General features: G+C 39.2%; 2 protein-coding genes and 2 long non-coding RNA genes across 5 annotated transcripts in view; 2 read left to right on the top strand and 2 right to left on the bottom strand.

Annotated features, from left to right (window-relative positions):
* Positions 1-13068, top strand: part of LOC147176435 (uncharacterized) — a 26880-nt gene extending 13812 nt beyond the window's left edge. For both annotated transcript variants that reach the window (XR_015094590.1, XR_015094589.1), the window contains one exon: positions 10837-13068. This is a non-coding gene — a long non-coding RNA (uncharacterized LOC147176435). The remainder of the gene's footprint in view (positions 1-10836) is intronic.
* Positions 1359-15577, bottom strand: sinhcaf (SIN3-HDAC complex associated factor). Its single transcript, XM_086073594.1, has 6 exons — positions 15382-15577; positions 11638-11765; positions 11471-11570; positions 11131-11254; positions 10825-10975; positions 1359-6011 (listed from the first exon to the last, which is right to left on the bottom strand). The coding sequence occupies exons 2-6, from the start codon at positions 11763-11765 to the stop codon at positions 5726-5728; spliced, it is 789 nt and encodes a 262-aa protein (XP_085929720.1). The 5' UTR covers positions 15382-15577; the 3' UTR covers positions 1359-5725.
* Positions 14307-22267, top strand: LOC147176433 (uncharacterized). The gene is made up of 3 exons (XR_015094591.1): positions 14307-15764; positions 17401-17561; positions 21740-22267. It is a non-coding gene; the product is annotated as an uncharacterized LOC147176433 (long non-coding RNA).
* LOC147176432 (DENN domain-containing protein 5B-like) overlaps positions 17279-22267 on the bottom strand; it is a 60700-nt gene continuing 55711 nt past the window's right edge. Inside the window, exon 21 of the mRNA XM_086073593.1 lies at positions 17279-21970. Coding sequence (XP_085929719.1) covers positions 21787-21970 — 184 coding nt within the window. The 3' untranslated portion in view covers positions 17279-21786. The remainder of the gene's footprint in view (positions 21971-22267) is intronic.

The following is a 22267-nucleotide window of genomic DNA, read 5'->3' as shown; positions in this document are numbered from 1 at the left end:
CCTTTGCTTCCACACACTTTGTGTCATGTTCCTTGGCTTGCTTGTTGTTTTATTTTCATTTTCAGTTATCAGGGGCTGGTCAATGGGTGGAGCTTCCTGGCCCACACTAGTTGGTCATTGTGACCAGCAGGCTAATTAGGCACACTGCAACTTGGGGCCAGCGTTTGGTTATTGTAAGTCAATTGCTCACTGCCAGAGCCAGACTCCCATTTCCTTGTGTCATCAGTCCTGGGTACTTTTTCTAGTCTTTTCTTTTGCGTAAGTACCTCCTGTCAACGTTACTCCAGTTTACCTTTTTGCTGTTCTGGTTTTAGTTACTTTAGATTTTACGACGCCCCTCAGTTGGAGGCTTTGTTTTTGGTATTTTTGTTTATATCCAATTCTCGCGTGTTACGTGTTCTTTTGTGTGTACTTTGAACTACCATTCTTGCTACATCGCCTTTTGGTGCTATTTTTAATTGTAAATAAACTGGTTAAACAATTAGTGTGCTTTGTCTGCTTCTTGGGGTCCTGTACTCATTTGTCACTTTGGGGAACAAACTACCCAGCAAACACGGTCAGTTGAGGCTCATATTGGCACCACTTGGCTGGGCAAGAACTGGGTTTGCTGTGTGGGCTTACACACATGGGGTCACCATAGAAACCCTGGACAAAATTTACTGGGCAGCCCAGATGGGACCCATTCACCAGCCCATAGCCAACCCACATAGGTGTGTTGGCAGGGTAGCTTCATTTGACCAGGCTGAAATAGGGATCTGTCACTCCATCCAACTTCATCTTTTCCAAATAGCAGCTTCGAACGGCTAGTTCCAATGTGTCGCTGTAATGTCTAATAGGGAGGAGGGACCTTTTTTACGAAATTCGATATAGTTACATTAATAACCAGACTTCTCTCTTAGTGTTTTCACTTGGTGTCAAAGACATGCTTTTCCTCGTTGGGTAACCGGTAACTTAGCATTCTGGGTAAAGTGACGTCAGTGAGAAGGGACTACAAACCCCAGAGGAGATGAGAAATGTGTGCAAAAATTGGTTCACATACTTTTTTTTGCAACCAGTGGCAGTCCGACAAGTACAATAATTCCCCTTTGAAGCCCCCATCCAACGCTGCCACATAGTAAGTACACAGTATGCAGCCATGGCCTTCCCTTTCAAGAACATCAAACAACGATGAGCTTCAAAGTTTCAAAGCAAAATCCTTGAAAATCCCACATATCATCACATGAGGGCACAAATTCCCAATAGAAACATCAATGACGTACATTTCATGGCAATAGAAATGCCACCATCACATCAAAAACCGCCACTGCTTTCAACTGTTGATGTGCATTCTAAAGACAAATTCACACAGAACATTCCCATAAAACTCACAAAATTACTTTTATTAAGGGACAAGTAAAAAAAGTACATGATGTATAAAAAATACAAAAGCGCTTCATCTAATGTGTAAGCGAAATGAATGCATAGCAAACAATACATGCAAAGTCTAGCGTGGTGGATCCTAGTGATCGCTCTCTAAGCTACAGGGCTAAAAACAGAGGGAGTGGAGTACAGTTTGGTTGCCATCTACCAGCTGCTCAGTCTACATTGGCACACATCTAAAGTGATGATGGCATACAATAAGTTAGGTTGAACACCAGTCAAATGACGAGGAAATAAATATTTAACACTTCACAAGTATAGACAACCAAGTCATTTGATGTGATACAAAAATCTCGCGGGAGAATTTGCACTAATAATCCTGACAATGCAGACCCTTAAGCTGGAAAGAATTCATAGCAAGTATTACAACTTGAAAAGCAGGGATGCAACGAGAGAAAATAAATATGAAATAAATAAATAAATAATCAAAACCCATCAGGGCCCGCCCAGCCTTGTAATATATACATACCCTACTCACTGCCTGCAGACTACAATGTGAAATTTCATATTAGTGTTCTTTCCCCCCCTCCTTTCTTCTTAAAAATAATAACATAAACATACATACAAATGACCTGGAACAAGCGCAAGTGTCCATAAAAAACCTGCATTGCTTTCGACATTGGGGGCAAAGGAGGGGAATTTTTATGTGCTTTGGCTTCCGCTATAAAGTCATCTTGTATGCTCACTTGTCAAGTTATTACATAAACACAGATTTAAAAAGAAAAACAAAAGAAAATTTCACTTTACGGAAACTCTCAGTTTGTATGCTATTCTGTGGTGTACCTAATGTTTAGGTAAGCAAAATAATAGAAATATCCATTATTACAAGTGAGAATTGTAAAAAATAAATAAAAATCACCTCTTTCAAACATACTTTAAAAAATGGATGTTATCTGGATGTACCAATAAACAAAGGAGTATCACAACATATTTGTGGTATACAACAAGTGCATTGACATTCCAGCTTGTGTAGAACACCATTTAACCATGTATTTGATATCCAGCTTAAAGTCTATTTATGTAGGCTACTAGTGCACGACGTGTGCTTACTGTTTGTTTACTAATAAGACAATTCAGGGCATTGGTGGAATGTCTCTTATCTTACTAGTAAAGTTTTGTTTTTGTGTGTTTTGTTTTTTACCCACTACTAGTGCCACTTTTGGTCTACTAATACAATCTTAAGATGGATATTCTTGTTATCAAGTAAATTATACAATATCCATCTAAAAATGGGGAGTCTGCAATAAAAAAACACTTTCATATTTGATTAAACTCATTAAGACTTGACAGTAGTAATCAATACAGTATAAAAGATATCTTGTAGCTAGCTTTTGTTGTTTTACTAGTGAGGACAAATAGTGTACTAGTACACGGAACTGAAAATGGATATCAAGGATCTGGAACAAATGTTCAAATGGCTCTCCAGAAACTTGTATAAAGTTACTTTTGTATCATATACTGAGTGGGGAATGACAGAAACGACTGACTGATATTGCTGAATAAATATAAGTTGATTCTTTGTTTTGTCATGTTGTGTGTTATTATTATGCAAAGACAGACACTTCAATTTTTTCCACAATTCTAGTTTTGTTTTTTTTCCCATACAAAAATAAGCTCATCAGAAAAAAATGATTACAAAAAAAACAATAATTAAAAAATTAGGATTTACACGTTATATAAGGCCATGCAATTTTGTCGACTCATGCATCCGATCGTGGGGGTCTTTTGGATGAGTGGGCTTTACCAGTCATGCAACAAAAATGCACTACGTGTTGCCGAGGCCACAATAAATAACCGCAATTTACCCTTTTTTCCCCACTTTCTCATTCATGTTCCTTGAAACCGATTTGGAATGAACACTATGAGTACAGTGTGTGTGTGTGTGTGTATTAGACGCAAATGTGTGTAAGACTGGTGCATTTGCTGTTGAATCAGTGAATAGGCCTGCTTTCAAACTGTAGCACAGCGCACTGCTTGTGCACACGTTAAGCTAATCCGACCCACAAACACCAACTCTTTGACGAGAGTGGACGCCACAAAACCTACTATGCGAGTAGGAAGAGGCCACAGTTTCAGCATTTATTTCGAGATCTTTTAAGTCCAGTTTAAGGTATTGGTAGTAGTACGCTCTTTGTCTTCACTTGTTGCACAACTATGATCAACTAATAGGACAACTACATGTTACTCGTTGAGCAAAACTGCACATTAGATGACAACTGCAACCCACTGGTGACAAAATCATACTAATGAACAGGCTCGCACTTGTCTTCTGGCGCGCAGTTTTGCCTCAGTAGTAACACAGTCTTACTAGTATGCCAAAGTTGCCATAGTAGTTTGCACGACATATAGAATTGTGTGTGTGTGTGGGGGGCTCTCACTAGAAGTAGTCATTCTACTAGTCTGCTGAACTTATTAGTGAGGACAAAGCATGTAGCCTACTAGTACATGAACCGTATACTGGATATTAAGGATATCAAATAAATGCTCAATCAGCTTTTACCAAATGACATTGCGGAGTGGGGTGAAAAAAAACTTCATCAATCATTCACCCTGATTACAGCGGCTATGGAATGAACACTTTTTTAAAACATTGTTTCCAAGGTTTCTTCATTTTTCTGCATTAGAAGAGGTGTGGGACATCTAAATGTGTTGTATATGTTCATTCTTTTGAGGTTTATATCCTGAATGTTGGGTGATAAAACTAAAAATAGCACAGATGTCTTGCGGAAGAAATGGGGATGAACTGTATTGCCTTGTGGAATCAAAATGTACCTGCAAACTAAAATTCCAGCATGTATCTAAAGACCAAAAACAAAACAACACCACAAGAGATGATGGTCCATTTGTCAGAGTGAGACTATTAAATAGGACAAAAAGAAAGAAATGAAAGTCCATACGTTAACTGTCTAATACAGTGATTCCCAACCAGTATGTCCTGGCAATACGGCTGAATTTATGAGATTAACCTGTCAAAACAAATAGAAGTTTTTAACTGTAAATTGCAAGTTCGACAAATAAATCGGTTAAAATGTCATGCTTTTATTTGGAGTTACAGTGGTGCCTTTTAGTCCAAGTGACGTGATTTAATAGTTTTGTTGTGCCGCCTGATTTTTTTTGTTTGACGCGCATGCAAAAATTTGATACGACTGCTGTACGGTGGCAGTGAATGCAATTCAACTCTGCCCAAGTTAGTGAACAGTTCATCTTTACTGCCACTCCCAGTTCCAGTTGCTGTCAAACTAAACATAAAACAAAGATTTCTATGATGCGTACACAAAACAACATAATCACTTTACCTTAAAAAAGTCAGTTAATCTTAATGCTAACAAACAATGCAAAACACCATAGGAGAGTTAACAAATAGCTTCTATGGCAACGTCTTAAGCAATGGCTGTTTGAACATAAACTGTTCAACACATGTAGACCAACAATATAACAATACTCGCGGGCATATATTCTTTATCCTATGCGAAAAATAACTAATAATAGTGGCACTTAATGAGTCTGTGGTTGTGAAAATTGTCTGTTTGTCTGCATGACTGTATTGTAATGACCAAGTCGCCAAGAAGGAGCCACAATTGATTTTATCATGAGCACAAACTGCTTAATTCCCTATATTCTATTCTATTGTATTCTATTATATTATTATTTTTTTTTTTATAAAGTACAATATTATTGAGTGCTACATATTTTCTTCTTAACATTGCAAACATTTTCCTGGGGTAGGCTGGAACAGATTAATGACATTTCAGTTAATTTGAACGAGGAAAGTTGATTTAAGAAAAGTATTTTGAGTTACAAGCCTGGTCACAGATCAAATTCAACTCTTATCATAAGGCACCACTGTAATTCCAATGGAGATTGACCAGAACCATTTTGTGGAAATTTACTGGAAAATGTACACCCCTTTGTATCATCAGGTGTATCGCTGGAACTTATCCAATTTCACTTAATTCATATTCATTAACTACAAGAAATATCTCTTTGTTCATCTATCTATGCCAGTGACGTACAGTAACAGGTAGAACAATGAAATGCTCTTCCACTAAATTGAAGAAGGTACATATTTAACCTGAATATCTACTTTCATGACATTTTTGTTTGGTGGTGTCACAATGCTTATTTTTTTTAATACACATGTAACCCATATGCCTTGGCTCAATAAAGGTTGGGAAAAACTCAACTAACACATAAACAAATCTCCAGCATTGTAACCGAGAAGACCAGAAGATTTTAAGCTGCTTTAAGCCTCACGCCGCCTTCAAGTGCTCGAGGAGGACGAGGGAGATGTGCGCAGGAGACGACTTTACCAGCCGCCTCCTGATGTCGTCACCAAGGTGACGCATAGCTGTGTCGTTGTCATCATCTCCTTCGCCTGCTGCTCCTCCTTGGACGGGGATGCCGCTCGGCTGACAAGCACATCTCCCACCTGGCCCCCCTCAACTTCCACCTCTTCATCCTCCACGTCATCATCATCCTCTTCCTCGTCCTTGTGTTGCTGCTTCTTGCGACAGCATGGCTTGAACAAGTGAGGGTCGATGAGGACCTCACCAAAGCGACCTTTGTAGATGATTCCGCAGCACACCTTTTGTCTGGACAAATCAAGAGGACAATCACTTGAGTTTAATCTTTTACAAACTAAGTCAATATAGGGTAGAGTGAAGCCCTGTGTAGTCATGTTATAGCATTTACAAATTTGCTGATTTTTTTCAACCTATTCTGTTATCCCCTAAAAAAAGCAAATTTAATATTTATGTAACATGGATTCATGATTATGTAAATGCTGGATGTAGGGCGATGTTTTATGATCCTCACCGTTTCAAGTGGTTTGCCACCATCCAGCCATCCATTTTCTTAACCGCTTATTCCTCACTATGATTGCGGGGGGTCCTGGAGCCTATCCCAGCTAGCTGCGGGCAGTAGGCGTGGTACACCCTGAACTGGTTGCCAGCCAATCAAGGGTACACACAGACGAACAACCATTCATACTCACAATCACACCTAGGGACAATTTGGAGTGTTCAATTAACCTGCCATGCATGTATTTTGGAATGTGGGAGGAAACCCGGAGAAAACCCGGAGAAAATCCACACAGGCACAGACGGGGAGAACATGCAAACTCCACCCAGGAAGGCCGAAGCCCGGACTCGATCTCCTGTCCTCTGCAGTATGCTTTGCCACTATCTTGTGGTATTTACGGCAATTGCAAATCCTTTTCTAAGGGGATCAAATCTACTTTGCAGAGTATGGTGAAATCCAAGTAGGCACTAAAATTTTGGGCTCTAAAATCACAGTACACTAAATTACTAGTTGAATTACCGTCAAAATAATTTCAATGTAAAAATTTCAAACATAAATTATGATAATACAATTGCATATCAGCCATGCCATGAAATCACTGTGACATAGCAGTATATACAGTGAGAAAAATACAGTGCTGCTCAAAAGTTTGTGAACCCTGCAGGCATGGTCAGATTTTTTGTCTAAAATATTAAAATAACCTTATTAAATGTTTAGTCATACCCCAATCTACAATGCTGACATGGAAAATAATGGAGTTGAACAAAAAGAATGATAATATTGTCATTCATTATTGAACAAAAGTTGTCGATTTAAGAAAAACTAATTTCAAGGGTGCAAAAAGTATGTGAACCTCTCACTTAATTGGACATTGCACCTCCTTTTGCAATGAGAACTTCATCCAAACACTTTCTTTAGTGACTTATCAGTCTTTTACATATACTTTGTCGGATTTTTGCCACTCTTCCTTGCAAAATGCAGCCAATTGAGAGAGGTTGGATGGCCGTCCAGCATAAACTGCCCGCTTCAGGTCCCGCCACAGTATTTTGAATGGATTTAAGTCAAGATTTTGACTGGGCACATCCAGAACACAAATCTTGCTGTTCTTCAGCCATTCCTTGGTTTTATTGCTGGAATGCTTTGGATATTGTCATATGTTGCATGATCCATCATCTACCAGGCTGTAACTTCACAAAGAACCGCCTCAGGTTATGACCCACATTTCACAATATTCTTCTGAATTCATGATTCCCTGGACTATGTGGAGTTTTCCAGGTCCTGAGGATGAAAAGCCAGCCCAGAAGTTAACATTCTCACCACCCTGCTTTACTGTAGGGATAATGTTCTTTTGCTGGAATGCAGTGTTTGACTTTTCACCAAACGTGACTGTTTTAGTTGTGACCAAACAATTCAATTTTGGACTCATCTGTCCACAGACGGGATTTCCAAAAAGCTTCAGTGTTGTCCAGGTACTCTCTGGCAAAGTTGAGATAGGCAGCTTTGATCTTTTTTGCGAGCAGAGGCTTCGACCTAGCAAGCCTTCCATGAAAGCCTTGTCGATTGACTTTTCTTCTGATTGTTGAAGCATGCACATGTGTCCCAGATGCAGCAAAAGAGGTCTGCAAATCCCTTGATGTGATGCACAGGTTAGCTTACACCTGAATTATCATTTGTCTTGTGGGTCTTGCTGATATTTTAGAAGGTCATCCACTTCTAGGCAGGATTGTAGTAATTTTCAGTGTTCTTTAGTTGCAGATGATCTGCTTCACAGTGGAATGATGAAGCACAGGTTTTTTTTTTAGATGACTTTATAGCTTTCCCCAGACAGATGTGCTGTCACTACCCACTTCCTGAGGTCCCCTGAAATTGCTCTTCCGCTAAGCATGACTGACCTGTATGGGTTCACCTGGGTAAGACTAAGGTGATGTGGTTTTGTCTCTGTCAGTGTCAGTCAGTGATGCACAATTTCTTTGCTAAACCTCTCATTTCATTGGTCCATTTCAGAGGTTAGTTTAGCTACCAATTTGTCTTACCTGATGCTACTTGACTGCTTGTTTTAAGCAATGCAGCACAGGGTTCACTTACTTTTGCACATACATGAATTGACCAAAAACTCTTTTTAATTTAGTTTTGACTACACAATTCATTATTTTTTTAAAGAACAATGCATTAAAATGCTAAACGTACACCTAAAATGTAATGGTTCAGATTGAACAACAAAATCAGGTTGAAACAATTGGAAAGTCCAAATTACTCAAGAGATTCACAAACTTTTTAGCAGCACTGTAAGTATTTGAACACCCTGCGATTTTGCAAGTTCACCCATCATAGGTGCATGTCCATTGTGACAGTCACAATCTAAAATAAAAAAATCCGAAAATTACATAGTATAATTTTTAAATGGACAGTAATGTGAAAAATGTAGTTGTTGGAGCTTTTAGCCACGTTAAAATGCTAATTCCTCACCAAGAACATCACCAAAGTGGTGTTTTCCTCCATTTACCCCTCTCAACCCAAGAAAGCGAGCGGGTGCTCACGCTATGGTATCATCAGGTGCGGACCCACCCCCGCAACGCCCATGCGGACTAAACACATGCCCAATTTTTCTGAGCCCTCCATACTCGCAGGACAGTGATAAAAGTAGCCTTTATCAGTAAACATTCTCCAAATGAATTCAAAGCAATCAATTATCCTTCACATTTGAAATGCCAAAATCCAATGAGAATCTATCTTAAAATCCCAGAAAGGGTTCTGGCTGACACTTGTGTAAATTACAAGTAAAACTTTCGCGCTACTGGACAGCGTCCAGCTCAAGGTGTTCCTCCCCCCGTCTTGTCCCCTCTTCCTCTACTATGATTTATTGCGGCAAAGAGTCGTTTGTTTGAAATGTTGATTGAAGAATTGAACATCCATCCAATTCACACATTTAATCCACATTTAAAGAAGACGCGGTTGTACTACAACAGCTGGCCGGTCTTGCGGGGCCACTAGTGTTTTGTGTTTTAGTAGTAGTTCCTAAAGAAACAACATGCGATCGGTGGATCCCCCATACCGTGCTCTTGTCATTACCAGACGCATTCAAGAGTTTTGATCGTCCCTTAAGAAACGCTATGGAGGCTTACCTTGCTTTCTTTATAGGCGTTTAACATTGCTCGGCAGAGTGCCAGCCACCATTCTACATCACTACACACTGAATATGTTGCGACATAAAAAACAATGGCAGCGTACGTCCAAATAAAGTTGCTACAAAATGTATTAAACTGGAATTGATTTTTTGGGGTCTATTTCACAAAGCAGGTTTAGTGAGAACTCTGTGTCAAAAAAAACTGAAATGTGTGAAACTCTGCATTTTCCGTTTCAGAAAGGGAGGTAACTGAAACCAGAGAAAAAGAGGTAACACTAGCCTGTTTCATAAAAAGAGGTCATATAAGCTCACGGTCAGTTATTGTAGTAACATTGTCCATAAATCAAACCTGGTCGGTTGCAGGTTTTCTCTGTCCTCCTTTAAGCCACACACGAAATTTAATTTCCTCATTCATAAAGTCTGCTGCAGCGAGTGTTTGCGTACATACGTCTATAGTGTAAAGTCCACTTTTGTCACGAACATGGCATGTCCTTTTGACAATGACCCTATTGATGAAGTTGCCGCATTATTGCGCAGCGAATTAAATATTCGTCGTGAGATTGTTATCAGACCGCGCATAAATATGCTGGGATTTCAGGAAAGTTATATTTTTGAGCGTTACCGTTTCACATCACAGTCCATCATCTACATACACAATTTAACCTGTCCTTACATTTGCAACATTACCAGCCATAGTCATGCGCTCACATCACAGCATATATTGTGTGTTGCGCTCCGTTTTTGTCTTATAACCGTTTGTATAATGTTTTTATATTTCATCTTATGTCAAGTGCGCTTCTCCCCCGAAGGATTGCACCCAAATGAAATTAATTAATGAGTTACCATTCAACAGGTTTCCCCTGTAATATTATTGTTATTACAAAGGACTACATTTAAATTTACGCATTGACACACCACCAGAGCAGCAACGTTCTCCCACGCCGCCTTCCTCCATGGGGAGCCGCTGCGGTGTTGAACTTTTTTTTTCTAAAGACGCGGAAGCAGAGGACGGTGCCGTGCTCTGCTTCCCCGTCGCCATGGTGACTCGACGAATCGAGGATCCATTGATGTGGTCTTTTTTGTGTCGTAACGCCAGGCGAGACTACTCTGCCTTGACATAACTACCTCAAATCAGCTGTCCTGGAATCTCAGGGCATGTCAACTCGCTGTTCAGGGTTAGTCTTGGTGTTTGTTGAACATGCTTTGTGAAATGGACCACTGCAATGTCAAAATAGCCTTAGGGGCAGTCTGGATCTCTGAACAGACAACACATTTAAGAGATTCTCAAAAATTGAAATTCTGTCATTTCAGAACCAATTAACACATACAAAAACACGCTTTGTAATTGCCTATGGATGTCACAAGACAGCAGCAAAGTACTTTTGTTGACGGTGTGGGGTCTCTTGCATTTTAGAAATTTGTTAAGCTGTTAAAAATAGCTTTATGTGTCCTCCCTGCTTAACTAGTTCTAAGGACTGTACCTCTTCCAATAGGTGAGGTCCAGGAAGGAGAAGACAGGCGAGCGGCCAGACCCTTTTCTGAGCTCAGTGTCCGAGCCATCGTCGGACAAGTTGCTGTAGCTGGGAGACTGAGCTGGGGAAGCGCTGGAAGTGGTGCTGTGGGCGTCTGAATCTAAAGTGGAGGACGCAGTTGTCAGAAAGCTCATTAAAGATAACAATCTTTTCAAAATTTTACAGAAGGTCAAATGAAGTTCACATATAAAGTTGTAGGTTCATTTTGACTGCAATGTCACTTTATAAAGAAACACTACGGAAGTAAAAACGAACAGTTTCGTTTGAGCTCTTTCTGCAGCCTGTTGATCTGGCTTGGACGGGGTTTCTTGATGAGGGATTTGATCTTCTTGGGCTTGGAGGTCAACTTCAGACTGGGACCACCTCGAGCATCAACCACCTGCACAAACAAGACATTAAACTCAATGATTAAAAGTGGATGCATGGATTCGAAGAACGTGTTCACTTGCTATATCAATAATTCGGAACAACATTCTCTAAAGTCTCCATATGGCAGAATTTCACCTATTGCCACCGAGTCTGGAACACTTGCCAATTAGAAATTGGGTTCACTGAATATCATTTTTTGCGGGAGTAAGGGTGGGGTCCGACTCACATGATTCCAGTTCTTCTTGGTTCCCACTGGTAGCTTTTTCCATCGCTTCACCAGGAGTACACAGGCGTTGCAGATCTCTCCAGAACGTGTTTCACTCAATCTGCAAGGAGTCTCGTTAGGGGAAAAAAGTGTCATCTTTCACACTGATCCATCTGGTCTGCACTTACCCGAAACAGCTCCTGAAGTCTTTCTCGTAACGCTTGCTGTCTGTGAAGCGAGAGCTGGACGACTTTGCTCGGCAGATGCAGCAGCCGTCCAAACTCCTGTACATTTTCGGCTTGTGGAAGCCAAACATCTGCACGCAAAGAAAATCAGTCAAAAGATGTTACCATCTGTCAAAGACGTCATCGAATTACACGACTGATGATAAATACATGCCTGCGTCTGCCCAGACAACACAAATAAATACATTTAAAAAAGTATCCATTGGATGTAAATTATGCCGTAAATAAAGGACAGAGCATATCAATAATTACACTATCACCAAAAAGTTTCAGTAGTTCAAATTGAAGTGCAACTTGTATATTAAACAGATTCATTAATATTGGAAAAATAACATCTAATTTCTTTAAAATCTTCACACGTATTTCTTATTTCTGGTGTAGGGCTAAATCCTCGCCATCTCCAAAACCATCACTTTTCAGCAAAACAAAAACGTGGCATGCTTGTTCAGCCATTAACATTGCATCATCAAAGACAGCAAGTTATTTCTAACACTTTAGATTGGCCAGTAATTTGCAAAAATAACAGACCCAAGTGGGGACTGACCAACAGTATCGATTTGTGAAAATGTGTTATTGACCAAATTGGACATGGCAATATTCTATGTGACATAATGACACTGTCATAGATGTTATGTACTGTAATTCTGATTTTATTTAATGAATTGTTTTTTGTTAACTATTTTACCGTAACATAACTGTATATACATGTACAATACAACATACATGTATTTGTCAACAGACGGCATTGAGAAAATTCTGGTCCACTATCCGGTGTCTCAGGAGGGAGAAGCAGTGCACCATTAACACTGTGTATAGTGGAGATGGGGCGCTGCTGACCTCGACTCAGGATGTTGTGAATCGTGGGGAGAATACTTCAAAGACCTCTTAAATTCCACCGACACGCCTTCGTTTGAGTAAGCGGAGTCTGGGGGCTCTGGAGGTGGTCTCTCCTATCTCTGGGGTCGAAAGCTCCTTGTGGCACGGCCCCAAGGGGTGGATAAGATATACCTTATATTGAATATACCGTTTATATCGCCCAGCCCTAATGAGAGCCACCCAGAGTTCCTAAATGCTTTGGATGTTGTCAAAGTGACATTGACTGATAAGCTTGCTCAGAACAGACTGCTTGCCTTCCTGCCTCGCTGACCCTACATTCTCCTCCCAAATTCCTAACGAGACAGCACAAAGAATCTTCCTGTGATTCTTACTGCACACTCGCTCACAGATCTTGTAGAAAGCTCTGTTAGACTTGTGTATATTTGAAATTTAAAATATAAAGAAACCCAAAAGACAAATTGTTTTCCAGACTGTTTCATACATCTCGCCGAACTGCTGAAAATTCCACAACAGTTCCTACCCTCACCTATGGTCACAAGCTGTGGGTCGTGACCGAAAGAACAAGATACAAGCAGCCGAAATGAGTTTCCTCTGCAGGGTGTCCGAGCTCTCCCTTAGCGATAGGGTGAGAAGCTCGGTCATGTGGTTCTGAAGCCTCCTGGACGCCTTGCTGGAGAGGTTTTCCGGGCATATCCCACCGGCACGAGGCCCTGGGGACGACCCAGGACACGGCGAAATTTTTGCTATATGTGTCGTAGGGTAGTACGTAGGGTAGGGATAAAACTACTTCCTTTAAAATAGAAAATATCCCCTGTGATAATTGCACGTTCACTGTACCAACATTAAATCGTAATAGGGTAGTTTGACAAATCCACAAAAGTCATGATCAGCCCACTGTTTTTATTGCATTTATTTCACGTGTGAATTAATCCCAAAATGTGATGCTTAGTCACGAACACAGCACTAAATACATTTTTTATTGCATCCCTTGCTGTGACCCACATGGGATGGTGTTGTTGGATGTGTTTGTGTGTGTGTGTGGGGGGGTGTAAGTAGGTCAACAGTCAGACAGCGTGTCAGACAGATCATGTCACCATGCTGCGCTCTCGGCATGCATGCTTTGGTTTTGGCCAGTCCAAAATATTACACGGCACGCACGCCCAAGCTGCAGGGGGAACGTTGACGTGGACAGAGAAGTCCACCGATGATTATGAATCCAATGAGCACGCCCACTGGAGAGGGATGCCGCTATGTTGCTAGGTAAAACTAGAGTCTCCACAGCACATGGTGAGTACAACTGCGGCAAAAGCGCACCTCCCAGAGTGTGCGACTGTGCGTGTTTTTTTGCCATCAATCCAAGGGGGTCTTCTGACAGTATGAAGCCACAGAGATGCCACAATACAAAGAGAGCACACTCGGATAAGCATAACCGACACCGTTACTAATAAACATGACATAGTTTTAGACCACATTTGAGAAAATTTTCATTATATTTATTTACCCACCAAAATTTGGTCCATTAGTTAATTACAATGTTTCCTTGTTCATCTATCTATGCCGACGAGGTATTGTGACGGGCAGAACAATTACCGGTAAATGCTCTTCATTAGATGGCAGAAAAACTACACACTAACCTGTAAATCAAAGCGCCAATAAGTATTTTATGGCTTCTAACGCGACTCATAACTGCAAATTTGCCTCCATAGTAGCGCATCTTCGCAGACACATGCGATCTCAGCAGCAGCCTACAGTACTGTGACGTAACAACATGGCAACGAACGCATACACTCTAGAAAGACCGCGGAGGGAGCGCGTGGCGGAGGGAGACGTGATGCGAACAAACAAAAATATCCGTTAAACGCCTTCCTAAAAGTCACACAAAACAAATCGCGACTTCTTGGCTTAATAGCTTCCGCGACTTGTTTTCCTTGAGAGGAAAAGTGCAAGTCGTCATTTTGTTTCCCACCGCCTACTCTTCGGCTGAGGCAGCATGGCACGCCACACGACCTGCTTCATGCGCACCCATCTTATATATATATATATATTTTTTAAACAAATTAAAAGCTCGACGGTCGGCAAACTCGACGCCGTTTGGTCCGTTTTATGACGCCAAGTTGTCAGATAGTGATAAATTTAACATATTTTCACTCTTGACGAAAATGCAACGGTGTAATTTGATATGAACTCTTTTACAGCGACCACGTCAATGTTTTTCGACTTCAACGCGTCGTGTGCTGAGCCCTCGATTTTAAAGCTTTAAACATCATTAATGGATAAGAAATTATGTTTTGTAAGTTTAGCATTTTGGCACGCTCCTACGTCCGTGTTAGCTTGTTTTGTTGACAGCCTGCTGCCGCGTGCTCCCGCACACGGGTGGGCGTGAGAGCTCCTCCAACTTGGCTGGGACACACGCTCGACTAGCGCCACAATGTGCGCCTTAACACGTCCAGAAACACATTTATTGCAACTATTCGTAACTAAAAACGACTTAAATCGACATTTTGGGGTCGTTCCTTATCCGTACCAACACCCCCCGGCTCCGGTTGCCAGCTGCATCGACCCACGAACAACAACAGCCATTGCATGCGTGCGAAATACAGCTTGTTTAATTTCTTAAAAAAATAAAATAATATAAAACATTTTCAGCGTTTTCTACACTCAAAATCCATCTCCCCCTTTAAACAACGAGCCACGCGTTAAACTGCCGTTGAACTGAAAGAAAGCACACAACTCAAGAGGAGTTTGATGTAAAATTGCACATCTTAAGAGACCGAATACTCCAAACCCGCCGGTTCACGTTACTAAAAAATAAGAACCCCCCCCCCCCCCCCCCTACAACAGGCTGCTTACCTTGTAAAGTTGAGGAAAACAAAGTAGTAATCCGTAGTGTTTGTGTTTTCAACGGGACTACCGCGTCTCTTGTTGATGTCTGCGCCTGTGGGACGGATTGGAGAGTTGTGGACTCGAGTGCGCATGCGCCGCCCATACACGCCTCCATTTCGGAGGTGCGGTGTGATTCTTCAATCGTCCTCATTTGCATAAACGACACCATGACGTAGGCGTGCGTCTGCATTCTGCTGCCCATATAAGGATGGGAACACTGCGCGGGAACTGGAGGCTCGGCCCCGGTTGCTATGGCACATTGGAGAATGTCGCCAAAGGGGCGGGGCCGCCTGCTTTACTACAGAACCCGCCAGATGGCACAAGGCGGATGGCTTTACTGAAGGTTGGAGGTGAGATAGTTGTGCTAAAACCGAACCCTAAAGATGAGCTTTAATTTGATAAACTACCAAATTTCTACCTCAAAATTTTAATCGCCTATTTTTTTTCATGTTAAAAAAAATTCTGCGTAAATAAAATGTCAAAGTAAATGTAAAAGAAATAGCCGGAAAATAAATAAATAACCTGCCCCTTTTAAAATAACCCCCCCTTTTAATATTTTTTGAAAATGTATTTACTCTAAATATTAAAAGTTTGCGGTCTTATGTTTACACATTGTCAATGTATGTTATTTTAGTACATTTTGTAAGCTACTTTTGTTTTCTCTGCTTTGCTCTTTATGTTAACTGCTGTGTTTGTTTATGTTTATAGGTGTTGTCTTGTACATTGAGTTGCCTTGTGTATGAAATGTGCTATAGAAATAATCTTGCCTTGCCTCATTGTAAAACAATTGTTTTATATGGCCAATCATTCACAAAAAATCACGATAATAAATAAAACCTTACAGCTTTTAAAAATTTGTAATTAAAAAAAATATATATCGGAAAAAAATTGTGTAAAAAGTTTCTCAATGTGAAATTTCTAATAAAAAACTGAACTGAAAGAAGTGAATGTTTTTCAACTATAAGCAATTTAAATGATTTTTTTAAAGGAACATTTTTACTTTATTTTAACGCTTTATTTGAAGAAATCATGTGTTGTTAATTTTGTTTTACACTGATGTGATTTTTAAAATATGTCCAATTGTTAAAAATTGGTGTTACGCCACTTCACTTACAGTTTACAAAAAAACACATACTATACTAATTATATTCCAAGAGAATGTTTAATCTTTGGAGGGAGATTAAATGTATACATTCCTTTTTTTAAATAGTAATATTTTGACATCAGATTTGACAGTAAAACTAATAAATATTTATTTTCAATTATTACTAGTGTATAATATTTTTTTAAATTTAAATTAACTTGAAATCCCAGAGGCAACTTCATCTAAAAATTATTATTAAAAAAAACAAAACAAAAACAAAAAACATCGGTGGTATGACTCCGAAACTAAACTATATTTGTTATTTATTGTGCAGATTTTAATCTAATTTTATTCTTAATCCCTGGAGGTAAATCTCATTGATAAAAACGCTTCTATAAAAATAACATCTGCGGTATTACACCAAAACAATTTCATTTCATTTTTGAAATTCAATCCCTGGAAGGGAAGGAAATTCAGCTAATTAATAATAATAATAAAAAAAAAAAAAAGCATTTGTACTTAGAGCTGTTTTATTTTCTATTTATTCTATATTTTCTAATATTATTATTGATGGTTTTAAAATATACTATAAAAATGACATTCTTTTCCCTTTCATTAATTTGTCAAATTATATTTATACTTGCATCCCTGAAGAGAGATAAAAAAGTCTTAGTGCTTGCATGTTATGCTTAAATTTATTTCTGCTCTAATTTGAGTCTAAAAAGGTGAATTCAGTTTGAAATGCGTTTTTCTTGGTCAAATGTTGAGGATGTCTGAAAATGAAAGGCTACAATGCCGGATTTATTTCTTTATAACAGGCTGTTTGATCATTTCTCAAATGGGTCTTTGCTCTTTGATGGGTTAGCATCACCATAGATATGAGCATCATGCTTTGCTTGCAGTTCTGGATTCACATCATGCATCAAAACATGCTGACAGTATTCCAGCATTGTCAAGGCTTCATCAGGCTACGCCCCGGAAAGGGACCCATCCCCGGACACGGCACAAATTTAACCCAGAAGTCAAGACACTAATGGACTTGACTACCACAACCAGATTCAAGGTGAGTAAATGAAGAGAAAAGAAGACACATTCCACCTGTTTCATTAGTAACTTTGATCGGTGATGTCACATTTTCATAAATAACCTTCATTTATTGCTCTCTCTCTCTCTATTTCTGTATTTGAATGATAATAAAGGCTGGGTTACATAGTGCTTGTGAGACAGTGCAGGAGAAAGACGGTGTTTCTTAACTGGTAAATGAAACGCAGCATAGTGAATCCCTCTGTATCATGGATTTTTAAGACACCGTTTTTAAGGGGGGGTTACAGTATACAGGCAAGTCTGAAATCTCATTTCTGGGCAGCAAAAGTGTGAGAACAAGTGCTAAGGAATACTTTCAAAAGTGTGTTTTCATGTGTTTAAATTGTGTAGGAGGAATTGAAAACTTTTTTTTTTGTTACATGGTCTTCTCAATATTGTGGATTTTGATTTATATCAGGTGGGTGTGGACCAAATCCTCCGCAACAAACAGGGGGTATAATACATTTTGTGGTTTATGTTACTCTCTATTTAACACTTTCATGTACGATAAACAGCAGGACCACCATCCACAGGATCAGAATCTATAGTTTGGAGACAACCATGTTGCCTTTGAATGTCACAACATTGAGAGATTATTAGATGAGGCTAACATATTTACAACAACAAGAGAGGAGAACGGACCGGCACTAGTCTGAGTCAAATAAAACAAAAAAGTGAAGTTAACAGAGCAGATATAATAAGAACAAGAGCATCATAACATGCCACAACACAGTGGTTTCTTTCATTGTGGAAATTAAGCAAATAAGACCTAAATCCTGATAGTTGGGATCACAACACACTAGAGACAAAACAAACAGATTTGGCCATGCATGTGTTTCCTTTTAAAGTGAAGAGAGTGCCAGCAACAACAGTAGGAGGAGCGTTAACTCTGTCAGGGTTAACTACGTTTCAGGAAAAGTAGCACATTGTTGGCATACAGGTGTATCTCATTACATTAGAATGTGGTAGAAAAGTTCACTTATTTATGTAGTTTAATGTGAAAAGTGAAACATTTTACACCAAATACCACCTAAAAATGTACTTCATCCATAACGAGACTTTACTCCTAAAGAGTACATTTAACATTTTCGTAAGATACTGTAACATTATCCAGTTTGAACACGAACACGGCAATTAAATACAGTATAGGAAAATAAAAAACTGTACTGATTCAATTAAATTGCACTGCACATAAAAGTTGAACAAAAAAAATATACAGTAACTAAACACCTAAATAAATATTTCAAACAAACAGTTCTTAAGTATTAATACAAATGTATTGAACTTTAAAGTTAAATAAAACTGAACTGTAGTTAGGCAATGATTCTATTGTGTGACACACTTTGAGATTCACTGTGTTAAACAAGATTAATATTAATACACAAAAATACTAAGGTAAGGTTGCTCTGATCAGGGGTTTATCCTGCCGATTCCGATCAGCCATTATAAAATCTGCCAATCTCATGGATTACATGTATATTTTTCAATTTCCTTTAGAGCTGGAATGAAGGATTTTTTTTTTTTTAAATAATCGATTAATTTGTCAATTGTCTTTCAATACCGATACAATCATCCATTAGTGCGATCTGGCGACCATTGCTGATACCAATCACATGGATAAGCTATATATTTCTCAATTTATTTTACAGTTGTAACTAACAATTATTTTAATAATCGATGAATTGGCTTTTTTGATTAATCACAATTTAAAAACAATTTTGTAATCCCTCCCTTTACTCAAAAGACATCAAGTGTTTGTTATTCAAATGTCATAATGAATTTGCTCATGGCAAGGTATCTTTTTGTGGTATGTGTTGCAGGATGCTAATTTGATGCTTAATATTGATTAATAATAATAATAATGCATCAGATTTATAAAGCGCTTTTTTGGACACTACATACATAGCCACAGCTGCCCTGGGGCAGACTGATGGAAGCGTGGCTGCCAGTGTGCGCCTACGGCCCCGCTGACCACCACCAAACATTAGCACCTTCCATATGCCAGTGTAAGTGACACTGGAGGGAATGTGTCTGAAGTGTCTTGCCTGACAGACACATGGCTTGGGGAGAGTGGAAATCGAACAGCCAACCTTCCGGTTACTGGACGACTGGCTCTATCCTGAGCCACGACCGCCACACATTGGCTGATTGGCTTTTGAGATCAGCAATAAAAGGCATTGATATGCCAAACTGGTCGAGAAATTGGAGCACCACTACTATTAACGCAGGATTTTTAAGTGATTTTTTAAAATGGGTTTCTACAGTATACTGAATTACTGTAATGTTCTCACGTGGGAAAGAAGAGTTAGTTGTTGATACACTCGAACAGTCAGATCAGACTGACACAGTAGCTGCTGTCAAACACAGCTCACGCCTAACGACTCGCATGCAGACTCACCAATGTAAACACCACCACACCAGGCACTGCATCCTACAAGCACAAACACTACAATACGTACGTACAGAATTGTCTGTACATTTTATGTTTGCAATTTTGTATGTTCAAATTTGTTTGTAATCTGTTTAAAAAAAGTGTTTTAGTAAGTTTAAGTGTGATTTAACAAATAGACATTTGTACATGTAATCTCTATAGTTTGGATTTTTACCTAATGCTGGTGGGTCTGGAACATCATCCACCCTGCAATAACTACAATCAAAATCCTTTTGATTATGTTTCCTACAATATTTAAATTTCTTGAGTAGGTGAATGTAGAGTTTTCAATAGTCGCCAAAATGTAATTACAAAAACAACAACAACAAAACTCAGGAAATGTTTATCTATAGGAGTTTTGCTTCTTGAAATAAACTAGAGAAATAAATTAAGTTTTCCACCATATTGTTATTTTAACTATTGTGACCTGTATTGTTTGGCTCTGTGGTGGTACCCAGTTAATGCTTTTGTCCCCTTGACACTTGGCGATTACATGCCTTTAATTTTTCTGCTGGAGTTTGACAATTATACCTAACCCTAACAGTCTCCAATTTGTCAATTTTGTATTTTTTTTTACAGCACCAGTTCCTCTTGGATAAGAACTAAATAATGTAGAAGAGGTCCTCATTCTCATTTAATATTGCATTCAATGAGTTGTGCTTTTCAGAGTACAGTGGGATATATATATATATATATATATATATATATATATATATATATATACACACACACACACACACAAAAATATATATATAATACATTTCCTAGCCCTTTTCCCTAACCCCACCCATCAAAAATGATTGCCTACCCCTATTCCGTATCCTAACCTCAACCATAACCCAATTTAAACCTTAACTCTAAAACCAAGTCTTGAGCCTCAAAAAGAGGTCTAAACTTGTGGGGCCATGTCACAAAAACAAGACCACACACACACACACACACACACACACACACACACACACACACACACACACACACACACACACACACACACACACACACACACACACACACACACACACACACACACACACACACACACACACACACACACACACACACACACACACACACGTAAATTTAGTTCATTTTTCTTTTAATATCCAAGATATTGCTGATAATGATATGATAATTTCTGTTATTCTACTCAATATTATTACTACTATATTGATATTCATATCAAGTAATAGTTATATAGTGATCATAAGGAAGCAAAAATGGGGATAAGAGTAAATAAATGTTTACTTCTTCCTGCTCATTTTAATTCCTTGTAATTCAACTGCATTTTCATTTGTATTTGATTTTAATGTTCTTTGATTTCAAGATTTAACGCAATCAATCAATCAATCAATACTTCAATACATATAGGTGTTAAACTTTATAAAACCAGTTAATTTCATATTTTGCAGTGGTTTTCCGATTTCTGGCATTTTAAGTACCACTTTAGCTTGAGGTGGTAAGAGTTACTCATGCCTCGAAATTGTAAAAGTGAAGAATCAAGGGTACAAAAGCAGTATTTTTAAGGGTAGCAGCAAGCCCCAAAAGAAGCAACAATGTACTTTTTTAGTTTTGTTGTCGTTTTTTTTTCCCACTGTGTAATCACACAAAGGAGGATCAAACTACTTCCCGAAGCAGATACATTGTGTAAAGACATTTACAAGGCAAAAGGTTTGGAGCTCACATGGCTTCATTCCCATCCACGGGTGACTTTATTTTTTTTTGTACAGCAAACAAGGAGTTCGGGAGCCAGCGTGGCAACATCTGCTAGGGGGCGTCAGAGGGCCACGCCCTTGACCAGCGCAGTCTCCAGTGTGACTGCAAACTCATTGAGTGTGTGCAGGAGGCGAGAGAGCGCGCTCACGGCAGCGCGGTCCCGCATCAGGGCGCCGTCCTCGTAGGTGCGCGATGTTAGGGGACACTCGGCCAGAAGGGGAAGCCACTGGGAGAGGAGACGGTCCCTAAAAAGAGGACAGGCCTGCTGGTTACACATGGATATTAAGCTAATGGACTTTCTTTTGATGAAATTATATGGTTTAGTTAAACATTTTGGTGTTTAAATATACAATGGTTGGTTGATTGTCTTTTGTTTTGTGTCAGTTGTGCAGTAAATTTCAACTGGGAGTGACGAATAAACTTGAAGCAAGCACGCCCTAGCTTCTAATTTGGGAAAACTGCGAGCAAGAGCATTAGCACAGGTGCTAAGGAATATTTAAAAAAGTGTGTTTTGATAAGTTTAAATGTGTTTTACGCATGTG

The sequence above is a fragment of the Leptonotus elevatus genome, chromosome 4 (genome assembly GCF_054856555.1).
Source record: "Leptonotus elevatus isolate MCC_2025b chromosome 4, RoL_Lele_1.0, whole genome shotgun sequence".
Lineage (NCBI taxonomy): Eukaryota > Metazoa > Chordata > Actinopteri > Syngnathiformes > Syngnathidae > Leptonotus > Leptonotus elevatus.
This window is presented reverse-complemented; position numbering and strand designations above follow the sequence as displayed.